Here is a 24,559-nt window from a genome sequence, read left to right on the forward strand (position 1 = left end):
AAATATAGCAGACATGAATTCATTTTATTTCTTGCAAAGTTTATTGATAAATATAATGATTTTATACAATATTTCAATACACACATTATTTCATTCTGACAGTTTAAAGATGTCTATCTGTTTGTCTTCCTGTCTGTCAGTCTTCCTGGAAGTATGTCAGGGTACTTTTGAGATGAGCATGTCTCAGCAAGGATTTTTATTACACTATTGGTAAGCACAGTGAGTGGGCATGATGGTAAATCATGTATAAATCTGTATTTTTGTCCAGCTCAATCTTCAAAACGACGGTTCTTGTTCGAAACATGGCTTCCATTCCTTCAGAATCAGTGACAATGTCTCTCTCGTCTTCTGTCTTACTCGCGCATCTTCCTCTGATCTTTCTCCTCAATCCCTCCTTCTAGCTCCCCTCTCCTGTCGCTCCCTCACAGTGAAAGGTTGGTCGCTCCGAGTCAACATATTTAACATATTTAACAGACAGAACTGACGACGACACTCTCCTCTCTGGCAGAAACACGGCCAGTTGAGCTGGACGGACTGTGGTGTCCTCGAGATGAATCTACATGCAAGAAAAATATTTCCCATATTCCCGGCGAACATAAACTTTAGGACAACAAAACCACACAAACAAACACATGCACGTCCCTGTGTAACTCTGCATCTGTAGACCAGTAAACCTCTAAATGGACTCTTTATTTAACGATGAGTGTCATGTAGAATAATTAGTTGTATCCAATTTGACAGAAAGACAGACAGATAGTCAGAATCAGAAACACACGCAGACAAACATGAATAATTCCACACGGCGTTAAGAGGCCACAAATACAACAGTTAAATATCTACAGTTGAGTCGTTACAACATTGAAACACTGACTGACACCACTGGAACACACACAGTAAGTGTAAAGAGGACTGTTGCAAGCTGCCACGAGACAAAAGACTGCAAGCTGCCTAAAGGTTGAATTTCAGCTCTGCAAACCTTAACAGGCCCGATGAGGTGGCTCTGTGAGATGTGACACTCGGACCGTGGCCTCCCAAATGTATGCACTTAGCTGAGTATATGGCCACCAAGTGTTTTACGGCACATACACGTTAAATAGGCCTCTGCCTTGCATGCTTCACAATATTGCTCACGTTTGTTGTGTTGACAGAGAAATTCATGATGAAAACAGCTATAATGTCAGACTGTAATGCACAAAGTATGCACTGGGTTGATCTGTGAAGCAGCTTCTGGGAAATCCAGTCCTGCTTAAAATGTGGTTCAATTTACACGTTTCAGAAAAGTATTGGACCAAATGTGAAAGAATCAGTATTTACACAATGCCATGACATGCTGAGGTGACAGCAACAAAGGAGGGAGGTGGAGACGAGGTAAATGGTTACAGAGAGGTCAAATAAAGGGTCCAAAGGGCATTTGTCGCCACGGATTTGTTGCAGCAAGATGCCTTCCATGAAGTTTCGTGGCAATCGTCCGTCGCAAAGCGACACGATCCAATTTTTCGTTTCAGTGGCCCGCTATGCTGTTCCTTTTCTCTTACATGTTCATCTCTCCTTCTCCTCCGTCTATTATTTTCTCTTCTCTTGGTGAGCGCTTTCGTCTATTGGGCTGTCGCCCTCTTCCTCGTGGTCTAGATGACATTTTCAAAGAGCTGTAGAGACCTCATAATGTTTTCATCCTGTGCAAAAAAGATGGGAAATAAAGAGGCTGAGTGTGAGGAGAAAAGCATCCAACTATCACCATTTAATCTATTTTATTGTCCACTAGAGGGCAGTAAAGACCTGCAAAGTGTTGGTCAGTGGTCTCTCTGTAGAGACGGACAAACACATTTTAATCAATAGCCAGTATAGTGAGACCTGCCAAGGAGGAAGATAAGGAAACAATCTAACAAGGCCTTTTGTAAATAGTTAGAAAAATAATAACTTTTTGTTTAAAAAGCTACAAAATGTCTACATTACAGCAGACATTTTGTCACAGTAGGATAGATGGAATTCAGCCACCTTTACTTTATTCATTTACAATTGTGCATTTCCTATTGTGACCTATCAACGTGTCTTTGGTGAAAAAAGGTCTGTTGCAAAGTTAAAGGGATCTTCAGGATTATGTCAGAGAGAAGTAAACTTTAAAGATGAAAGAAAAGCAAACCTCTTGACAAGAGAGGATGAATTCATCCAGAGTGACCACACCGTCTCGGTTTTTGTCCATTTTCTGTGGAGAGCAACACACGTACTGTCAATCCATTTCTCAAAGGTGCCTCAGACATTAAGATATTAATAAAAAATTCAAATGAGTTAATAAATAAATGAACTGAAATCAGCAGCGTATTCTGTGAGGTGACTGTCATGGTGTCATTCTCAGCGCTCAACTGCAGAAACACCACAGCACCTCTGAGAGATCACCTCCTCCTGGTCAGTGTGTCCAGCGCTTAGGTGATTTCTTTTTAAAAGATTTTTTCCGCTCCATGATGGATATCGCTGATCATGCTAACCCAGGGTTTCTTCTGCTTTGTGAAATGTAAAGCATGCAATTAACTGGTGCATCTCTGTTTAGTCAATTATCAATATTTGTGTTGTTGAGTTTTTTATCGGACTTAAAAGACTCCAATGTTGTTACCTGAAAGAAGGCTTCCACATGCTGTTTGGGTGCATCATTTTTCAACACCGGGTAAGTGTACTTCCCCATCATGTCGTATATCGCTCTGACGATGTCTGTCATCTCCTGTGAAACAGAACACAAGGACACACACGCACAAAAGAGATGTGTGACATTGACATAAAAACACAAAGACAATGTGAATATTGGCATGCACACACAAAGACACACCTCTTTGTTGATGTATCCATCTCTGTTGATATCGTAAAGGTTGAAGGTCCACTGTAGCTTCTCGGTGATGGAGCCCCTCAGCAGGATGGACAGAGCTGTCACAAAGTCCTGATGGAGACAAAAAGGACAGAATGAAAATCTGAGATTAGAGATCTAGTTTGGAAAATAAAGAAAGAATGCTATTTGAATAGGAAGACTCAAGTGAACCTCAAACTTTATGGAGCCGCTGTGTGCTGTGTCAAATGCGTTGAACAGGTAGTGTGCGTAGGTGCTGGCATCTGCAGGATGAAGAAAATGCTTATCTGTACCTTTGGTAGAACAAATGCAGGTATAGACTCGTACAGCACAAAACACACTCTATTTACCTCCATGAGGGAAGAACTGAGCGTATATTTGTTTGAAGGTGTCTTCATTTACGACACCACTTGGACACTCCTGGAAAGAGAGGGGGAGGCAGAAAGAGAGGGTGGGGAGGAGGGACGGTCAAATAGAGGTGTACAGAGACGGATGGAGGCTTTAACAGATGGAGAGAGGGTTGATGGTATAGATCAAAGGATTAAACAAAGTGGATAGGAGACATAGGTTGATCAAACCTCTAAGTTTGTAGTTTATTATCATTGAATATCAGCAAAAGTAGAACAGACTGCAGTTGCAAACTCTGACCATCTATCCAGGGTGTCACTGTTGAGTCTAGTTCCTACAAAGAGCTTCATTTAGCTGTAAATTGCCAAAAGAGACAACAAATGAAAAATGAGCTATTGCAAACAAGGTCTACAATCAACAATATCAACAATAAAATAAAGTAAACAGCACCAATAAAACAACAAATACAAGAGTTTAGCGGGAAACAAATAACCAGACCTGGTCCAAGAATGGCCCACAACCAAAAATGATTTGGTTTCCAAATAAAATCGTAATAATAAATCTACCGTAGCGAAAAATATAAATATATGACACAAGATTATTTTTAATCCAAAGAAAATGACCTTAATTCATCCTCTGATCAGTGAGAGACATAACAACTGATACCGTGGATAGCTCCATGAAATGACAGGCGCATAACATTTTGTGTTATGCGCCTGTCATTTGCTCAGATTAGGAAGACTCTAGATTTTACCGTTAATGTTTGATCCGTCCATGTCTCTGCTCCTTAACCCCATACGAGTATGATGGGATTGCTATAGGTTTATAATGGGTTACTGCACAAGGATGGCACTGATTGATTAAAGCTGTAAATGTGTTGGTTCACAAAAAAAATATAATCGTTTTCAAACATAATTATATATATATATATATATATATATATATAATTATGTTTATATATATATATATATATATATATATATATATATATCCCTATATTTTATTTTTTTGAGCCAATGTCTTGGTTTGCTTGCTCAGAAGAAAGTTCCTTGTACATGTTAGCACTGGAGCAAGCAATATACTGATCAACACGTGGACACTGTACTGTGTGTATCTCTGAGGAATGACGGGAACCTGTAACTTACATTCTTAAAGCCCCTGTAGAGCACTTGGAGCTCTCTTTTGTTGAAGTTGGTTTGCGCTTCCATCTGGTCGAGGCCCTCCGGCCGATGGCACACTATGGTCATCTCCAAGTCATCATCAGCTTTGTCTGAAGAAACATAAAGCAAATATTCTAACACATACAAAACAAGAAAGAAGGGAAGTATATCTTATCAAAGTAGTAAAGAGAAGAAGAAAGTGGACATATGACCGGGAGCAGTGAAATAATCTAAGGTTATATTTAATCAATTGGGAAGAGGCATAAATAATGAGACTCTAATTTTAAAAGGGAAGGAGAGGTAGAGGTCAGTCTAACAGCTCCACGTTGCCCTATCATTAACAACTCATTACTCTCCTCGCTGGAGGGGAGGGGAGAGAAGACAAACCATTGACTCTGAGTTAACACACACACACACACACACACACACACACAGGCCCATGGGCTCATAGTATGGCATAGAAGCCCATTTGTCTACACATACACATACTCCCCGAAGCAATCTGTAATTCAATAATTACCCATAATATTATAGCCTTGTATAATAATTTAATAGAAATATTCATAAAAAAACCCGGAACATGATAGTCATAATGTGCAGCAGTAAAATGCTGGACAAAAAAATTTATTGGTGGTTAAGTAATATGCTTTTTTGAACACCCTTTCAGAATAAAGTCTGAATGCCTGCAATGACTTACCTGAACGTGTACAATTGTGTTAGCTTTAGTGCGCAGCTTATGAGAGACCTGCAAGTATCATCTTCTCCTGATTCATTATAGTTATATCATCATAGTGATGTCAGAATGTTTTGGAGAAAAGACTGTTGGGCATTTAGACATTGGGTTGTCATCTGGATTGTTGCCTTTGTAGACCTCTATTTGACTATAAAGGCTAACTTACCATCCAAAGGACTGCTTGGTGATCAAGTATAATTTCCTTTCTCTCTTTAGCACTCACATGCAAATAATCAGTGAACAGATTATTGCACCATTATCAGAGGATGTAAGCAGCCAGTGGTTTGAATGGGAGTTGGCAGGCAGAGTGTCTGGTGTAGATACAGCGAGTGAGCTAGAGCTTCTCTAAGGGCTCCTGTCCGGCTTTAATGAAGTGTCCCAGAGTGCAGTGCTCACACTGTCCTTGGCACTCCAGATTTTGAAACATCAACAGTCTTGAAATAGAAAAACATTGTGTGGCAAGACCATTCATGCTTTGTAAAGCTTCATTACACAATACCTCGTCAAATCCATTCTCTCGGAGAAGCATGTTTATTGTGCTTATTTGTGCTTCATCTGCCTGCTAAACGCCACCTCAGCCGAAAGTCTTCCAATGTCATACTTTTGCAGACCTTTTCATGCAAAAGACTGCAAAGAATTGCTCCATGTTTTTGTGTCTAAGTGACCAATGGGGCAAACAACTTTTGAAAATGGTTCAGTAATGAGTGAGAACACTGCATATGGCAGCTGCTAAACAGGCTGCAGTGTGATCGCTCGAGGCAACTCCTCACCGTCAATGTGCATCCACTAAAATTGCTTGTTTTTTTCTGCTGGCTGGCTCAGATTGTGTCTGACACATTTATGGAAATAAAACGCTCTTCTCTTCTCTTCTCTTCTCTCACCTTCTGTTTCTTATCGTGTCATGTGACTTGACTCAACGTGAGTGAGAATTGGAGAGAGGAGTGCTGGTGTTGTCAGAGTTTGTTGTGTTGGAGTAAAGTGTAGCTTATTGTTATCGAATGTATTTGTAATGTCATGGTTGAATGTGTAGATAATTATAGACTATGTGGATAAAACGTTTCAGAACGAGACTTCTTAGAACGAAAAGGACGGATTATAAGAAAAATGTTTTTCTTCTTCTGTAGGTTGTCAGAAACCTATAATAACAATATTAGCATGTCAGTGAAAATTACATTTATTTAGTAGACCTACATCGACATGCCAGTTATGATGTTACACATTTGACCGTCTAATCCAATAATGTACTCTTAAATGAGATTGGTATCATTGTACATGTAAAGACAAGTGATTTAAAACTGTAATAACCCACATGAAGTACACTAACATATTATGTAATACAGCAGGAGCTTATTACATTGTGCCCACAGATATTCTACATTGTATGTGCATTATCACATCAGGATTTTGTATAACTTCTGTTGAGTTGCTAAGCAGTCTCTCTTTATATAGCTCCTTTCCCCTACACCACACACACACACACACACACACACACACACGCACACACACACACAAACACATGCACACACACACACACACACACACGGTCACAACACAACCCCTGAGGTCTAATTGTTGCATCACTCAGGCAGTTCAGTGTTTCTCAGTGTCACATTAGGGTGGAGGTTCACACTAAGAAAGGTGAGGCTATTCACACCCAAACAGTGGTGTTCAGGTATGGCTTACTGTATGAAAGACAGACAGACACTCACACACACACACACACACACACACACACACACACCTGTGTGTCAAATGTCATAACATATAAACATACCAAAAGTGTGATATGCACATATTCTGGTAAATGCAGTCATAACACAGACCCTGATGTGATGCTCTTACATCTTGTACCAACCATTGCACCCCCAGTACATGATTCATGCACCTTTAGGGTCACACCAGTGCACTCTTCTGTCAGGCTTCACTGCGACTCTTTGTCCACGTTAATTAAAGCCTTGATGGCACTTGCACAGTCACACTTCACGGTGACACTAAAAACTACACCCCAGATCAGGACGTCCCATCTCAAAGTACAACTATAGTTGTGTGACAATCAGGATCAGTTAGTATTCAGTTTAAAGGGACAGTTCACCCCCAAATCAAAATTTAAGAGGAACCATATTATGTTGTCCGATTTAATTCAAGAGAAGGCAGACATCTCTACAGCAGATGTCTCCAAAACCATTTATATTGATGAATAGCACTACAGGTAAGAGGTAACATGTATTTTTGATTTGGGGCCAAACTGTCCCTTTGAAATTGTTTGTGACCCCTTCACATTTCTTCTCATCACTAATGTTATGATCACTCTGGTTAGCAGGGCAAAGTTATTTCAGTACAAAAGTAAGATATACAGTATGTGCATGCTGAAAAAAAATGCAATATGATAATATGAAGAAAATAAACAGGCTTATATCTACCGTAAAATAAAATCACTGATTAGAAAGTATCCACACATGAAAACATAGATTTGTAAATTTCGAAATGAGAAAAACACCCAGGAAAGGTAAAGTTGTGATATGAACATGAGTGATGTCATTTGTTATTACTTTTAGTAACTATTCATTATTCACTTTCAGTAAAGCTTTCTGTATTTCTGTATTGGGCTCAGTGTTCTAGACATTGCAGTACGAGCAATGTTTACTGAGTTTGTGAGAAAATCAAAAGTAGCAGAAACAATATGCAAGTCTATACTATGAGTCGTTGTTGTCAATAATCAATTCATGACATGCAGTTGAAAGAGCAAACAGTCAGTCTGCATCTTTTAATGTATTCACTGTTTCTTTATGTGTTTTTGTTCCTAAAAAGTAGCAACACCAGTACTACCTATCTAACATTTCCACATGAATAATCTAGTTCCTTTTTTGTTATTATTCAAAACACTGGCTCACAGACAGCCATCGGTGAAAACAAGTTGCCATTGCGACTTTGCTGGTAGTGTGAATACAGTGAGGTAGTCGTAGTGCCGACTCTCCCTCTACAGTGATGACTCCCAGCAGATGCAGCATGGTGACGGCCCCACAGCAGCAGAACGATGGCTAAAGCACGCAAGCTGTTCTCGTTGTGCTCCGCTCCTTCCATTCTGATCACCTTCTTTCTTTCCACTGGCCTCTAGAAGGTGTGTGTCTCAAACTCACCTTGTATTCCTTTATTTGTTCCACTTTCTTAACTTTAAAACGTGGACTTGCTTTAGCTTTGCACCCTCTTCTGTGTCTCTCCCGCTCTCTTAAGCCTTTACACTTTCTATCCTGCTTTCTCCTCCTGTGAGATCAGCACTCGCCTGCCTCTTTCCGTCTCTGTCTTTTTATCCCCTTGTCTCACGACTCCCCTGGGGCAACTCTCCTCCCCCGTCTCCCCACATCCTCTCTCTCTTACAGTCACTGTGTCCTTCACTCTTGGGGAACAGAGCTCGAACTTCAAGGCCGATCCTGAGCACTCTGTAACAATGATAAACTCACCCTCTCCTGTACGACCGTATGCGTGTGTCTTGTGACTGTGTGTGTGTGTGTGTGTGTGTGTTCATGAGCAGAACAGGGCACTTGATTAATCAGCCCCATTAAGACACACAGTACTCCCTAAACAACAGGAGGCTTAATATACTACAAAGTGACTTTTCTAAATAAACAAGGCTGCGTCCTATTAAAATGACTTATTCCTCAATGTAAACAAAACTCTATCTAAATCAGTAATTATGAAGATACCCAGTGACATAACAGGATCCATCCCCTTTATATTGTCTTAATATTGTAATAATGTGACTGAGAAGAATAGACATACCCTGCTATAACCTACCAGTACCATCAGGGGGCAGCAGTGACTAACGCAGAGGACTCCAGTGTGCATCAAGGCTTCTAATAAAGACGTGTTGTACATTTCATGACATATGTTACTTCAGATTTAGCTGATATGTTCAGTGATTTCACGATAAAGCAGAAAATGAGAACGAAATGTCTAATTGTCAAATAAAGTGTACCATGTTCTTTCAAATGTAAAGCATGAAGTGATGAAATAAACATGCACTGTGACCAGCGGGCTTTCATTCATCGTCTCAATGTGAATGTGGAGGAGCTGTGATTGCCGACGAGGTGAAGCGTAGCTGCGGACTCGCAGGCGGCTCTGCTGTATCAAGAGGTTCCCACAGAGTCTTCAATGGAAGGCTTGCTATATTTACTGGGATTAAAGTGGCAGGACGGGGTCAAATCAAATTCAGTTGCAAGAGAAGCATTCAATTTGGTTTGCCAGACATTCAACAGATGCTCAGTGGTGTAAACCTCACTTGGATGATTAAGAGTATATTGTGTCTGTTCAAGTACAGTAATCAGCTGCTTCTCACTGTGACCAATCAGTAACACAAGAAAGCTCCCGCCACAGTTTATCAACCATGACACTCTTATACCTTCATCCATACTTTACCAAACATATTAAAAGAAACTATGTGAAGCATGTTAAACAGACTAAAAAATGCCTTATGTGTGAGTTCTTTCAAAAGAATGTGAAAAGAACTTTATGACATGCAACACACAACAGGTTTATCACATAGTAATACTGTAGTAATAAAATGTAATTTATAAAGCATATTTCATGCAAAAAGATCCACTGCAGTGTGCACTGATAAAATGTACACATTAAAAGATGCTCGAAACAGGAAGATCCAAAATAAAGCAGTGACGAAATGTGGAAAACAAAAATAAAACATATGCAGAATATTCAGTTTCACATCAATATAACATTTCAAGCGTGGTAATCGTAAACATATAGTCAGTTACCACGCAATAGATGTATTATTTCTTTCCTTTTTGTAATCAAAGTGTTAGCAGCAGTCAAACAAATGTTATCAGGTCAATTGACTGAGGGCTTTGACTTACAAACAAAACATGTTCAAAATGCATTCACTTCAAACCAAGCTTATCGGGGCTCGTTGACCCACTGGGCCTGTTCTGTAATCCATTCATGGATATCAGGGAGTGGAGTGGATGACTCGCTCCTGCTATCCTCTGCCAGTCCAAGTGCACAGTTTTGAAAATGTGAATGATTTGAAACTAACTGCAGTGTAAGAGACACTATTCCAAGGACTAATAGTAAGGCATGGAGTTTCACAGGGACCAGAACCGTGAACCATTTCTTTCAGAGCTTGTTTACAATATTAAGCGACAACCTGAACTGTCAGCAAAGAAAAGTCTGTCGCTCTCCTCAACCAGCACCTTGTCACAAAAACTACCTCTCACATCAACACACACACACACACTCTCTCCAGCCCAGAAACAGGATTTAACTCCTAACTTTCCACTAACTATACTGCTGGCCAGCTCTCATTTCTCCTCCGTCTCCTCCTTTATTTAGATGCCCACTGAATCCTCCTTTCTCCTCCATTTCTTATCTCTCTCACTCTGCCATGCGCTCTCTTCCGTCTCGCACAGTGTCCTGTAATCCGTGCCAGAGAGTGTGTCATTTGCATAATCTGAATTAGCCTAATCTGACGGCCTGGCGGCGATGGAGAGGACTCACTCTCACCGGCCTCATTAAAGGCGCTCTCATTAAATCGCTCTCCAAGAAGGTAGCCGCTCTACTGGCCATGGGTTCCCTGGTGGAGGGGAGTATCTTGTATCTTGAAAATGGATTTCAGCTGCAAAAGGTGCACAGCAATTCAAGGTCTCATTCTGGGATGCATTGTTTTCCATAGTAAACATCCAAGCCAGTGGACACAGGGACGATCTCTGAGTGGCCTCTGGGTGGTTCACTGAAAGTCCAATGACACAGATAGCCCCATGCATGCAGTTGCACACGCTCAAAGAAAACAAACATGAACACATTATTTCAAGGGTCATAGATGAAATATCAAGTACGAGTGTGCATAAAAGATTATACACTCTTGTGCTCGCATGCTCACACATATCTGTTTGCTTACTAACCCTCAGCCTGTGAATGAGGACTGAAGTGCTGGAGGGTGTTTGCAGTGTTTGTGGGATTGTGTGTACGCAAGGCCGAGACACACACAGACATCCACATGTCTCGTCCTCACATGTTAGTGCACGATGTTTGGGACGAGGGAGTCAAACAAAGCTCATACACATGTAGGTAGCAGCATGCCAATATTGATCTTTTTGTAAATATATGTCTAATCTACAGAAGTACACACACACACACACACAGATACACGCGCGCGCGCACACACACACGCACACACACACACACTGCTGGATGCCAAGAGAGGAGAGTGACGAAATGACTTAATAAGCACTCACGCCAGCTAATGGGAGCGTGGGTGATGGAGAAAGGGCTCAAATGAGAGAAATAACAGAGGCATAAAAGAAAGAGGAGAGGGAAGAGAGGTAAGGAGATGAGGTTGCCAGGAGCAGCAGATTGTGGAGGTGCCATGTGAGTGTGACGGGGGAAATTAGAAGTAAAGATAAGGAGAAACACGTGGAACAGGAGTGGGAGGGAGAAAAAGGGACTCAACAAGGAGAGGAGAAAGCAGCAGAATAAAATGGAAGAGAAAAAACGTGAGAAACAGTGGGGAGAAAACAAAAAGAGGTTGATGGGAGGAAGCCGAGAGCACAACGAAAGCTAGATACGAGAGGGAAGCGGAGGAGTGACAGACAGAGAAGGAGGGGAGACAGAGAGATGATTCAGACAACATTGCTGCAGGCAGCAGCCTAAGTGAGGAGTTTAGAGATACGGGGGCGGAAAAAGAAATGAAGATTTCACCGGGGAGGAGAGAAAAATGCCAGGTGAGAATGAGATTAGTTGTCAGAGGTCACCACGAAAGATGGGAAGGAAAACAGCTAGCCCGCCAGACGAAAACAGGCAAACAAAACAACAAGTGGGAGAAGAGTATAGACAAAGAGAGGCTGTCGGGGCAAAAAGACCACTTGACAGAAAATAAAGCAAGTTGAGAGCGCAACAAGCAGCTTTGTTGAAAACAGACAAGCAGGCATGAAAATATTCAGCACGGCACAAACACATTTTTTTCCTTCTTCTCCAGAGCACGGTGATGAGCTCGTGCTCAGAGGATCAATCATTGTAGGAATCTAATCTCACAATATTACAGCCGTGCACCGTCTCCCTTTCGGTGTCACTGTCGGTGTCACAATCCCGGATAATAAGTTATCTGCAAACCCACAGAATGGGCGGCTGCACACGTACAAACCCTGCTGCACTAATCCTGCACACTGCCAACATGTTAGAGCAAGAGAGGGAGAGAGATGCTGGAGCACCACGACACAACACCAGAATTACAAACACCACATCCCATTCTTTTATGTTTTCGCAGGGCATTTGCGGAGGTGAATAGGCTCAGCTTTCATTTGCAGGATGAGTCAAGATTTCGCAGGTTTGCACAATGTGAGGGCATCTACAATCACCTCATTATTCAAGATAGCAATACATTTACGCCTCGGCTTTTTATCACCAATGGGGAAAAGGTGTTTGTTTTATGCTTGTGGAGAACAAAAACAAGATGTTTCAAGATATGAAACGAGCCATATGCCCTCACTAAAAACATCCTGTATGGTCTAATTTGCACAGACAGACCAATAATAGCCAGCCTCAACAAAAACGTTTAAATGACTGCATACAATTAATAGGGCATATTTTCACTCTAGCACTGGTCTCTGGCTCAGTGTGCCAATTTGTGCAGTTGGATTTCCTTAGATTTATGTAAATGAGGTCTACAGGCTTTTACTAGAATGATTAAGGACGGAGTAAAACATTGCTCACAGGCAACAGGTCTTCATAAAGAAAACATACACACAGTTTATTTGTACCCGTCTCAGCCTCTTTCACATGGCCTTGACTTACTTAGGAATATCTCAATCCCCCCTAAACCCTTCCCCCCACCCTAAATTTGACATCTATCGTTGCCATGGCTACCGTGCTTCCAAGGTAACAGCAAGACAGAAAAGCTGTGTGTGAGCAGAGTGACAAATACCTTTGACGTGTGTGCGTCACACAGCCAGATAGATAGAGCAACATACACATCACACAACCACACACACGCATGCTGACTCAAAGACGATCAAAGAAGCTGTCTCTCCCTCACCTCCCTCGGTTTGCGCTGCGAACACACACACACATACACACACACACACACACACACACACACACGTACACACACACACACACACAAACTGTCAGACTAAAACTTTGTTGCAGAATGAAAAGATGCTCTTTTTCCACTTGTTTCTTGCTTTCACACACACACACACACGCACACACACACCAAAAACATATGCCCTCTTTCTTTTACTGCATCTTAACTGAAATACAAGCAGTTATGAATCGTTGTTGTGCAGCACGCGTACGTGCGCTGTATATTTGTGAGTGTGTGTTAGTGTATGTGTGTGTTTGGAAGGTACAGTAAAACACATTGTCAAAAGTTTCACTGTCCATATGTGTGCATGCATTGTATTTATGTATGTTTATATGCACATGTGTGAGTGTGTGTGTGTGTGTGTGTGTATTCCCTCACCCCTGGACAGCCTCCTGGTCTTGGTCTGCATGGTCAGCGTACCCACAACAGCCCCCATGTTTGCTGTCGTCGTCGTGGAAACAAGCCCGTCTGTCTGCTGAGGTCTGTATTTCTTTTGTCACGTGTTTGGACGGTTAGAACGCACACACACACTCCCTCGCCCTCTTTCCTCTTCTCATCCTCTTCTCCCTCCCTCTCTTCTTCTCTCAATGGCTGCTCTCGGCAGAAACCCCTCTCTCTATCATCCCTCCTTTCACGCTTTCTCACCCCATCTCACGGCGCTCCTCCTCTCTTTGGTGCTGCTCTCTCTCTCCTTTTTCTCCCCTCGATCTCCCACTCTCTCTCCCTCCCTTCGATACCGTTGTTTTATTTTTTTATTAGGGTTGTAGCATCTCTCTCTCTCTCTCTCTCTCTCTCTCTCTCTCGCTCTCTCTCTCTCTCACACACCCACATACATCCGCAAGCCAGGAGCCAAGCAGAGCATCAGTGATTCAGTATGAAATCGCCAGGATGTTGATTCACTAGATTATAAATGAATATGAGTGTACCCATTGATTTGTAAATGATAACACTCTGGGAAAAAAACAAAAACCTGCCACGTTACATTTCACACATCTGTTGCCCTGTTGTATCATATGCAAATAGATACAGCCTGAAGTATTGATTTGAGAGGTAAATATGAATTATGTAGTGAAGAGAAACATTACGGTTTGTTCATGAAAAGACCACCTCAATCCATCTACACCTCCATTCACCCCATCCATCATTCCTGGTCATCCATCCATAATACCCCCACATACACCTGAACAGGGGATGGATAAAGGGGCGGAGAGAGTGTGTGAGTTGTGGCAGATTGACTCCCAGGGCAGGAAGGAAGGAAGGAAGGAAGAGAGACAGCAGGCAGCAAGAGAGCAGAACAGAGGGAAAAGGCTTAAAGTCAAGAATGTAAAAAGAGTGAGAGATTAAAGGCAGGAAAAGGCAAGGGATGAGAAAAATGAGATGTTTAATAGGGTAGAAATAGAGGGATCATGACAACTGTCAGATAATACTGCAGGAGTGCACACTCTTGCCTGTCAGGGGTACACACACACACACACACACACACACACACACACACATATACACACTCACACACACCAATGAAATCTCATTTGAATTAAAGCCTGATCGATACAAACAAGGTATACGGTCTGAATTGATGGCAGTAATTCTAAGAAATGTACAGATGACAAACAATGTGCACTGTGCTCGTACAACTGGAGAACACCTCACATACAAGACATTTATCAAGGATACAGTGGTGGTAGAAATACTCAGATTGTATTACTTTTAAGTGAAAGTAGCAAACTGTCATTATGTGCTCAAGCAGCAGAATCTAATGAAAAAGAAAAAGTGGAGTGGTCCATCAATGTTATAGTGCAATTATACATTGTATCAGGTACACCAATACAATTTAATGCAATCCAATACAAATGTCTACTTTTATGAAAATCATTCAGTAAATGGTTAGTGGTGTGTTGTGTTGGACTGCATAATAATCAGAGTGGATTCTAATATTTGGCCCCCCTCATGTGTAAACAGGGACACTAAGAATAATAAACACCTCTCAATATAATGAAGTCCAGTATATCACCACCGTTAACTATGATCTCAATAATAAACTGTCAACAAAACTGAACATTATTAAGGTAAATCAATGGCATGAGTTAAATTGCAATAGATTGTACAGGATACATTGCCACTGACGTAATTATATTATAGGACTATAACTCTTTACCGGGATAGAAGCTGGTTTCTATTGGCACATTTTAACTTCTTCATATGTTGTTTGGTCTAAGTTTGAAATGGGCTTTAACAACTATAGTTGGGAAATAAATGTAATGAAGAGAGCACTAAATACTGGCTCTAAATACTGCGTTCAGATAATAATATCAACACTTAACAGGAATAGCTGGATGCTCGGATCTCATCCATTCATGATACCCTCCATTTAAACGTGTCATTGTCAACTATGATCAAAGTTAATTTGCTTAAAGGGTGAAAACATTTCAAATCTCAATAGATTTGAAATTGCTTCTGCATATGATGATTAGTCAGTTTTCAGCAGTCGATTTGGAGAAAAGACACGCTGTCCTGTTATATCAATCCAGCCATCCATAATAATGCTTCTGCAAGTGTGGCAACTGCTTCGAATATAGGCCACATGTTGTCTCATGATCGTGAATAATGAGCAAGGCGTGATTGTTTTAGCCATATGGGAAGATTTAGTTTGGTGACGAAAAAAAAAATCTGCAATCTGCTTCTGTGAAAAGCCATGAATGCTCAGATGTGTGGGGTAACAGCAAGAGAGACAGAATGGACCACAGTGGGGAGTAATGCTTTCACCCTGCCTACACACACACACAAACACACTCACACTTACATACACGGAGAAGCACACATAAGCACATACATATTGCCCATTCACCAACCATAGCCAGAAAGAAAGGCTGGTTCGAGACATCTAAACAATGTTTAGCACCATGGAGTGTGACCATTTCCTGCCACACACACACACTGCATGCTCGGCTATAAAAGACATAGCCTGCAGTGTGCCTATACAAATGTACAGACTATCAAAGTAATTTCTCCCGATCATCACTGCGCCCTACTTCATCTTTAGCCTTAAACCCTATCAATCTCTCACTCTCTTATCTATAAATGTGTCTCCAGGTACACGGCCTACACCAATACACCTTTATCTGCCCATCTCTCCCTATAAATCTCTCTGAAAGTATCAGCCTCGTGTTCTGTCGTTTCAAACACTGTTCCCGACTTGTTCCAATCTCTCATCTCCATCCCTCTCTATCTCCCTTCAGTCTCTGACAGGCACGTTTCCACACACTGACAGAAATGTTTCACTTTATAGAAATCATTTCAAAGTCTGTCTGTAAAACAGAGAGTCAGAGCCAGAGGTTATTGAGTGTGCATGTGTGTGCGTGTGTGTGTGTGTGTGTGTGTGCGTGTGTGTGTGTGTGCGTGCGTGTGCATGCGTGTGCGTGCGTGCGTGCGTTTGTGTGCGCGTGTGTGTGCAACATTGATGCCGAATTGCCTGGTGTTTCCCTGCAGGCATGTGCGGGAATTGCTGCAGACTGTTTTGCAAGACCCCTGTCACACTTCTGAGGATAGAGAAGATAAGAGACAGAGGAGAGGAGAGCAGTGAACGGCAAAAGGAGGAAGAGGTAGGACAGCAGTGGATCAGGAGGAAGGAAAAAAAGCAGCGAAGGCAGAGATGGAAACATATTTGTCAGTGAAAGATAAAGAAGGATAAGGAGGAAACACACAAGGAAAGCTTCCAGCTGGCGATCAGAGTGTGACGCAGAGAGCGGAAGAAAGAGAAGGAAGTGGGTAACAAGAGCCAGAAGAGTGGGCGAGTGGCATCACAAGAAAGAAAAGGCAGAGAAGAGTGTGAGTGGGACATGCAAAACATTACATTTCCAGAGAAGGGGACGGAAGAACAAAGAGTATAAAGTTAAAAAAAGACAGGGGAGCAAGCATGAGAGAAAATGACACTCTAAATATCTTTATTAAGATTAAACCATCGAGTGGAAGCTTCAGAAAATCATCTCACTCCCTCAAAGCAGCACATTCAGACTAAGAGTGCTAACATGCAGGCCTGTAACAACGTATCCTAACCGTACCGTAGTTATAGGTTATGAATCTGTCACGTCGCTGCATGACACTGTCCTGTTGGCAAACCAGGCTTTGGAAATTACTCATGAGAGGCAGCGAGGCTTTGGACCGAGAAGAACATTGTCCATTTGGTAAATCAATAATAATATCTACAGCTGTCCAAATTAATTCTCACACAGACACTTGTCTGTATCTTTATTAGCGGATGCACGCTGAACCTCATCGCCGGCTCCCATCACATTATGAAAAAGGGAATAATTAAAGGAGCCGCTATTGATCTGTCATCAGGGAAATAGGGAAAAGAGTAAGGGGGGGGGGCTAAGTAAGTAAACATGAATAAATGAAGAGAGTGAGACATAGTGATGTTCATGTAGAGAGGGAAAAACAATGCAAAGTGAGAGAATGCAAGAGATGATGTTTAGATGGGCGATAGAGAGAGATTAAAGAGGAAAGCGATGAGAGAAACCAAAGAGACTCAGAGAGAGAAAGACTGGGAAAAGGGGAGAGAGTCGGTTTCTGCATTGCTGTTATTCTGATGCCTTAATACACACACACACACACACACACAGACACACACACACACACTCACACACACTTTGTATTTGTAGAGAGGAATATGACACCTATCAAGTGAGTGACATAATTGTGCACCATGACTCACTGGCCTGATGTTTACGGGGACAAGGATGCATCACATATTATTTACAGCAAAACCACAAGCACACAGATGACGCACTTATTTTAGTCAGTGTTATTTCCAGTGTCACATTGTTCTGTAACATATAATTGAAGCTGCTCATCTTCCTTTGTCCTTCCTTCCCACTGTCTGCGACAGATTCCTATTTCTCAGAGGTCACAAAGCAAATTCTGAAGTGAATATTTACTTGGCAACACATGGACCTCTCTGTAGGCTAGTCGCTTGTTCTAAGAATTAAACAATTAATGAAAACCCTACTGGTCTGTCTGTTATTATTGGATTAGTTATTTTCTGTTCCTCTGCTGCCCCATTTAAAAGTAAAAAAATAGAACACCTAATTAGTGTAATGAACATGTAACTAAATGATAACTTCATCCCCCAATGTTTATGTTAACAAAACAACCTAACACGTCTTTCCAATATGAAGCAACGGCTTTTGGAATGTATGTTATGAGCTTTTGTTTCACTAGAGCTTTACTATATGCTCAACGGACAGCTTGTTTACTCTTAATGTCCTCTAATGTCTGCAAAGAGAAACATTTTGATTAAATTGAAACACACTGAGATTTCGGATCTTCGTAGAATTAACTGCTACATCTACAGTTGAGTCTCTTTTCAGCTGTCACATTAACTTAGTTGAAATGATGTGTGTCACTGCTGTCATAACTGTTCATACAGGCCTGACCATAAAGTCAGCGCTAAGCAGCTATCTATATTCATCATCTGCATTTCTCTCATTGGCTTCAGTATTACAAAGACCTGGCAAACACAGGGCTGAGATAAATTGCATGGAAAATGTTGTTTATCTTTAAAGAAGTGAGCAATGTATCTGTCTGCAAATATTATGCAAATTAAGTATATTTATTTATGCAGTATATTGATTTTTTTTATTTATTGAAATTCTCCAACGTGGATTTCATCTTCAACACAAAGATCAAACGCTAACAGAGGATCTTAAATGACGGGCAGATTTTTCAAATGGAAATCATGCTTCCTGTGAAAATCTAGACTGCAGTGTAAATAAATATGAGGTATGAGGTTGTATTATCACAATTCCAACATTAAATACCCATACTAATTCACACACAACACACGTATGCTTTGGGCATGGGATTAGTCAGAAATCCATTTCCATGTTACCACGTGCCTAATAAAGCTCTTTTGCTGTCCTAATTGGCCTTTTTGGTGCACTTCTTTTGATGTGCGGGCATGAGATAGAGGGGTGGAAACTTTAAAGTCTATCAAGGAAACAGGGCTCCTCTCCAGTCAGTTCTTAAGCCCTGCAGCAGATAGATACATTGAATCAAACACACTTGTTCTCGAGCATGCCCACATACACTCACACAAACACAAGTATATTTACATATATTCTACCGGCCCCAGACTAAAACTCTACATGAAAGCAGTGATCTTAGTGTAGGCCGACGCTATCTTCTGTGCAAAAAACTCAGAACACAAAGAGATGTGAGGGTTCGAGAGAGCGAAACAGACAGACGGAGAGAGACAGAAACCCGGAGATAAACAGCAAAGGCAGACAAATAGCCATAGATCAAGAAGAAAACAACTCAGGAAGTAGAAGAAACAAACTTGAAGGGAGAGACAAACTGAGGAGGTGAAATGAGGTGAGAAAGGTTAAGACAAAGAGAAAGAGGGTGGAAATCATCCACTTGACAGAGCGAGAGAGTACGGAGAAATGAAAAGACAGGCAAAAACAAATGGAGCGAACAGTCAGGGAGATGAATGTGTCGGTGAGCTGCAGGTTTTGTAGTTTATAACATACCCGCTGGGACATATTTCACAGGAGCAGAGTAGTTTGTGCACAGTGACGGTGGATATATTACCTTTTTTTTGCCCCAGATGACGACAGATACATAGATAAACTCCTTAATGCCCACCTATGGCGAGGACATTGGTTAATATCTCTTCCCCCATCTTCTCTGGTGGAAAAGCTACAGCTTTATGTAGGCCACATGTAGGCCACAGCATCAGTTTGGCTGGATTCAGTTTTTACAGCAACGTTCATGAATTCAGTTAAGTGCTCGAAGCTTTTGAGCTGTAGACAGGAAGCGTTGGGGATCAAACCACCAACCTGCTCTACCATGAGGCACGACCTTGTACATCACCGAGGCCACCGAGGTTCGGACATCTCTAGCTTTTTGTGATGGATGGATGGAATTATTGTAGAGCTATACCTCTACAATTGTTATATATATATACTTTAGTGCGGCAAAGATATTGTACGTCACCAAATTGGCCTGATCATTCATTGTGTGTGGGAGGTTGATGAAGTGGATGATCTCGTCCTTACCACAAAAAACTACTCAACACATCTTTATATTTTTATTTATTATGTCAACAACTTGAGGAAACCGGACAGACAGCTCGATTCAGGTGACTAGAAACTGTAACTAGTGGGCTGCTTGTAGTTCAATAGCATTCATCCCCAGACAGACATCATCAAACAATCAGTTAAACAGTGGCCAGTAATGCCAGCTAGTTGATTTATAGAAAAGCAAATCTAACAATAATTCCATCCATCCAATGTTAGACTGATACACTTTCAGTTGAAAGGCTTTTCTTTTGTGTAAAGGGTAGAAATTCATGTTAAAATTCGGTACTGCTGTTCTATTAATTGCAAGATTTATCCCAGCAAAGACCGGGGACATTAACATTCATATCAACTGATCACACATAAAGATGAATAATCTGTGTTGTCTATGATCTATGGGTTACTCGTTGTCTTTCTGATTCTTTACAGTTCTTTTAGTTTCTACGCCCTCTGGTAATTTGGAGAATAATGCAGCACAAAGCGCACAGCGTAAGAGAGAAATAAAGAGGGAACGTTATGGAGATGATAAAGAAGAGAGGAAGAGGAGGCACTGCCAAGGATAGAATTACCATAATGTCTCTGTGCTGTTCAGCACAAACATAAACAAAGACCTCATCCAACTCAAACAATCTAATTACCGCAGAGATGTATATGTTACAGTTACAGTGAAACCTGGACGCTTCAACATGGACACAAACTTAAATTGTCATAATTATAGTGGCATTGTATTATTAAAAGATATATCATTGTAAAACACAGTTTGCTTCATTTCTGTATACAGTTTGAGACACATCTCTATAAATCAAATCACAAATATTAAAATAAAGACGGTGTATAATTTGACTGACTAAAAAGGACAGACACAGATACAGATACAGAGGTGGAGAGAGAACCGACAAAGCCGGAGAGAGAAATGAACATCTCATCATCTTATTCATTCAAGTGTAACAATCTATGGTCTCATCTGTGGTCTGTGTGCTGGTTTGAACAAAATATGAACGATGTAATCAGCAGCACATGTTTTTGTATAATTTTGAATCTTTGCGCTGTGGGAGGATATCAAGTCACCCCATGTCCGGAGTGGTCGCGATACAAGTCTTGTTGATTTTGTCGAGTCACATAGTCATCAGATTCGTGAGTTTGACACAAGAGACACAGTGAGACTATGGTAAATTCTGTATACTCAGCAAGTTAATCTCAGCTGGCCGTTACCTCACATTGGGTGGTGACCAAGGATGGGCCAACCTTCCGTACAAAATGAATCCTGCCCTGCTTTCATTAGGACACTTTTTATAACACAGCAGCAGATGGTGAAACATGCACACACATTCACTGACACTCACACTGCAGCCCCCTGAGGAGCAACCTCGCCTCCTCTCCTCAACTTTTCTACATTTTTCCCTGCCACTTTTCCGCATTTATCGGCCTCCTACTCACACCCTAGCTGTGCAAACTTCAAAGTGGCTGCTATTTAGAGGTTAACCTAACTAAAGGAGTGTAAAAGGGGACCACACGGCTACTACGTGCATTTTCACTCAGTAGTATTTCTATAGGTTTCATATTTTAGGCCCGATCTTGAAAATGTGCTACATCTGTTCAGCACAGATCTGAAGTATCTGCTGAGAGCTATTGCTGTGCAATAAACTGAGACGCAAGTCGGGAATTAAAATAAACAACCCACGCAGGATGCAGTATATGCCTGTATTTATAACCATTCATAGGGTCTCTAAAGTGTTTTTACAGCTATTTCAATACTGCGCATATCTGGCTGTAGTGTCTGTCAGGTGTAATGGGCATTACAGACATTACAGACAGCTGTTTTACATGATATCATGAGTTTCCCACATGTGACAGCATGGCGAAACATGATCTGACTCATGTTTTTGGTCTCCTCAGTCCCTGATGCAGCCCTGTGTCTGCTGATGATAACCATCCGGTTTGAGGTCAACAGACACAGGACAGACCATGGCCAAAGGCTGAGGGATTACACCACACTGATGTACTGCACGCACCTCTGCCACAGCCTCCACACAACATACACGACATGTTTGACCCCATTACACCCTCTTAAGTTTTGTATTCATTGTTTAATGGACAAAGCTTCACATTCTTATGTATGTCTATAAACACACATACACGTCATGTCAGGGCCAGTTCCTCGTGTCAAACAGTCGCAGGGCAGACAGGAAGCAGGTTGGTTTGGAGAGCAGACAGGGGTAAATACCATCACCTTTTATAGACATGCCCGATGACACGGCTGCACTTACAAGAGGACACACACACACACACACATACACATGCACACACACACACACACACATATTCCTAAATCCAGAGGGCAGATGGCCTGGAGATTGCATCATAAACAATTATGAATTTTAAAAAGTTACCAACTTTACATCCCCCCTCTGTATACGTTCAACTCATTCCCATAATGCACTTCTTGTGCAATATTCACGAATCTGAGAGCAAACCTACAAGGGACAAACTCAAACTCACATGAATGTGAACACACACACACAAACACACACATCTTGAGAGAGAAATTTGATCATTTAGAAAAAAGATTATTCTTACCTTTGCGGTAGTTCACCTGCTTGGTTTGCATGGAAAAGGTTCCCACCACGAGACCCATGTTGACTCCCGGCTGCAGGCAGGTTGAGTGTGCTCGCGTGTGCGTGTCTGTCCGCCTATAATCAAGGTGTGCTAGTGAGTGTGCGTATTGTAGGTGTGTGTGCTGTAATTAAGTTATTCCATCAGCCAGCAGTTTGTGCAGAAGAACAGATATCACATCACATGCTGCTTCACACCCACGATGCTCTGCTGCTTCTGCTCAAGGGTGTGTGCGTGTGTCTGTGTGAGTGACGGAGTGAGTGGGTGAGAAAGAGAGAGGGAAGATGTGTTTGTGTGAGAGAGCGAGCGAGAGAGTGTGAATGAAATAGCTGGCGCACATGCACACTGGAGCTATACCTCTACGCTATCACCAAACTGCCTATTTCCTTTCTGCCTCGCTCTACCATGCAGACCCTCCCTCTTCCTACTCTCTCTCTCTCTCAGTGTCGTTCCATCAATTCCTCTGTGCCTCTTCACGTATCTTGCTTCTTTCTGTCTCTGCTTCTCTCTGCTCCCGCTTTCCCCTCTACTATTTGTCTCAGTCTCTTTGTCTGTCTGCTGAGGAAAAAGGGATTGCACACTGTTGCACATGAAAAGACAGAGACAGAGAGAGGGAATGGTAGAGAAGGGTGTGTGAGAGGAGAGGAGGGGAAGACACAACCCAAGGGATATTGCGAGGGAGAAGGAAAGGGGAATGAGATATTTACGAGAAGGAAGAGCAGACAAAAGGAGGGGAAGATAAAGTAGAGACGGAGGCAAGTGAGAGAGTGAGGGTGGGAGGGAAGGGGGAAAGGGGGACAGAGGGGGATGAAGACTGCAGGGAGAGGTGAGGGGAGATAAGGTAGGGCTAGACTGATATATGCCGATCTACTATTCAGCAGGCAAACGGTCTGACAGGGCTGAGTACGCATTTACTGCTTTATCTCTATAGATGAGTCTGACATGCGGCATGTGTCTGCATGTGTGTGTGTGTGTGTGTGTGTGTGTGTGTGTGTGTGTGTGTGTGTGTGTGTGTGTGCGTGTAGTTATTCTGCTAGTGTGTGGGTCACGGACAAAGCGTGTACATCTGACACCACCATGTACCAGACATGTTTTTGCTGTTGAGTCTGCTAATACATCCATCACACAGATACACAATCAGGCCAAGAAGGACAATACAACCAGGGCAATGGCGCCGGTCCACCTCACACATGTTGCCCTCCGTCAATCACTATTAACCTCTTGCTGTCCTCTATGTTACGCCCCGCGGGCTGCACCAACGCCATCGACTGCAGCCCCTATTGAAATTCCTCTCGTGGCTTTAGTTAGGAAAACAATTTACAGCCGAGCCATGGCTGTGGCTGAGCGGAGGCTATCAAGGCCAATGATAAAGCCATTAGGCCATGGCTTTCATTAAAAGCTGGCTGCACGCTGAGGATCAATACAGTGTAAATACAAGAGAGAAGGAGGAGGTGTAGAGTGGATGAGAGAAAGAGAATTAAATGAGAAGAGGGGCATAGAGAAGCAGAACGTGAGGAAAAGGAGCACTGTAATGACAAGAGACATTTTTTGGGTATGCAAGAGCTCACCCCAACACACACACACACACACACACACACACACACACACACACGCCTGCTCTTTCTCCTATTCTGCCTCTACAAACAGAGGCAGATCTGGCAGCAGCTTCCTATCAAAATCAAACAATAACAAACACATTTCACAGAT

At 41.9% G+C, this 24,559-nt stretch overlaps 1 protein-coding gene across 7 annotated transcripts; it reads right to left on the reverse strand.

Annotated features, from left to right (window-relative positions):
• On the reverse strand, window positions 1–23,619 carry LOC117737466 (Kv channel-interacting protein 1-like). Of its 7 annotated transcripts, none has more exons than XR_004610043.1 (9): window positions 22,817–23,619; window positions 4,327–4,451; window positions 3,184–3,253; window positions 3,026–3,096; window positions 2,819–2,926; window positions 2,609–2,713; window positions 2,381–2,495; window positions 2,141–2,203; window positions 1,624–1,673 (listed from the first exon to the last, which is right to left on the reverse strand). XR_004610043.1 is itself a non-coding variant. In XM_034543455.1 (8 exons), exons 1-8 carry the CDS (start codon window positions 22,872–22,874, stop codon window positions 1,626–1,628), a joined length of 648 nt encoding a protein of 215 aa, XP_034399346.1. In that variant the 5' UTR covers window positions 22,875–23,619; the 3' UTR covers window positions 1–1,625. The 7 variants fall into 7 exon arrangements, 2 of the variants coding, with proteins under 2 accessions (XP_034399346.1, XP_034399347.1); XR_004610042.1 differs by having other exon boundaries at window positions 1,627–1,673; window positions 2,425–2,495; XM_034543455.1 differs by lacking the exon at window positions 2,381–2,495 and having other exon boundaries at window positions 1–1,673.
• Between the last annotated feature and the right edge of the window lie 940 nt (window positions 23,620–24,559).

Source organism: Cyclopterus lumpus, chromosome 10 (assembly GCF_009769545.1).
Source record: "Cyclopterus lumpus isolate fCycLum1 chromosome 10, fCycLum1.pri, whole genome shotgun sequence".
NCBI lineage: Eukaryota > Metazoa > Chordata > Actinopteri > Perciformes > Cyclopteridae > Cyclopterus > Cyclopterus lumpus.

Coding starts and splice junctions, on each gene's coding strand:
- LOC117737466 (XM_034543455.1), bottom strand. CDS start 22,874: ATGGGTCTCGTGGTGGGAACCTTTTCCATGCAAACCAAGCAGGTGAAC. Junction 4,452..22,816: donor GCAGGTGAACTACCGCAAAG/GTAAGAATAATC, acceptor ATGTTTCTTCAG/ACAAAGCTGATGATGACTTG. Junction 3,097..3,183: donor TCAGTTCTTCCCTCATGGAG/GTAAATAGAGTG, acceptor TTCATCCTGCAG/ATGCCAGCACCTACGCACAC.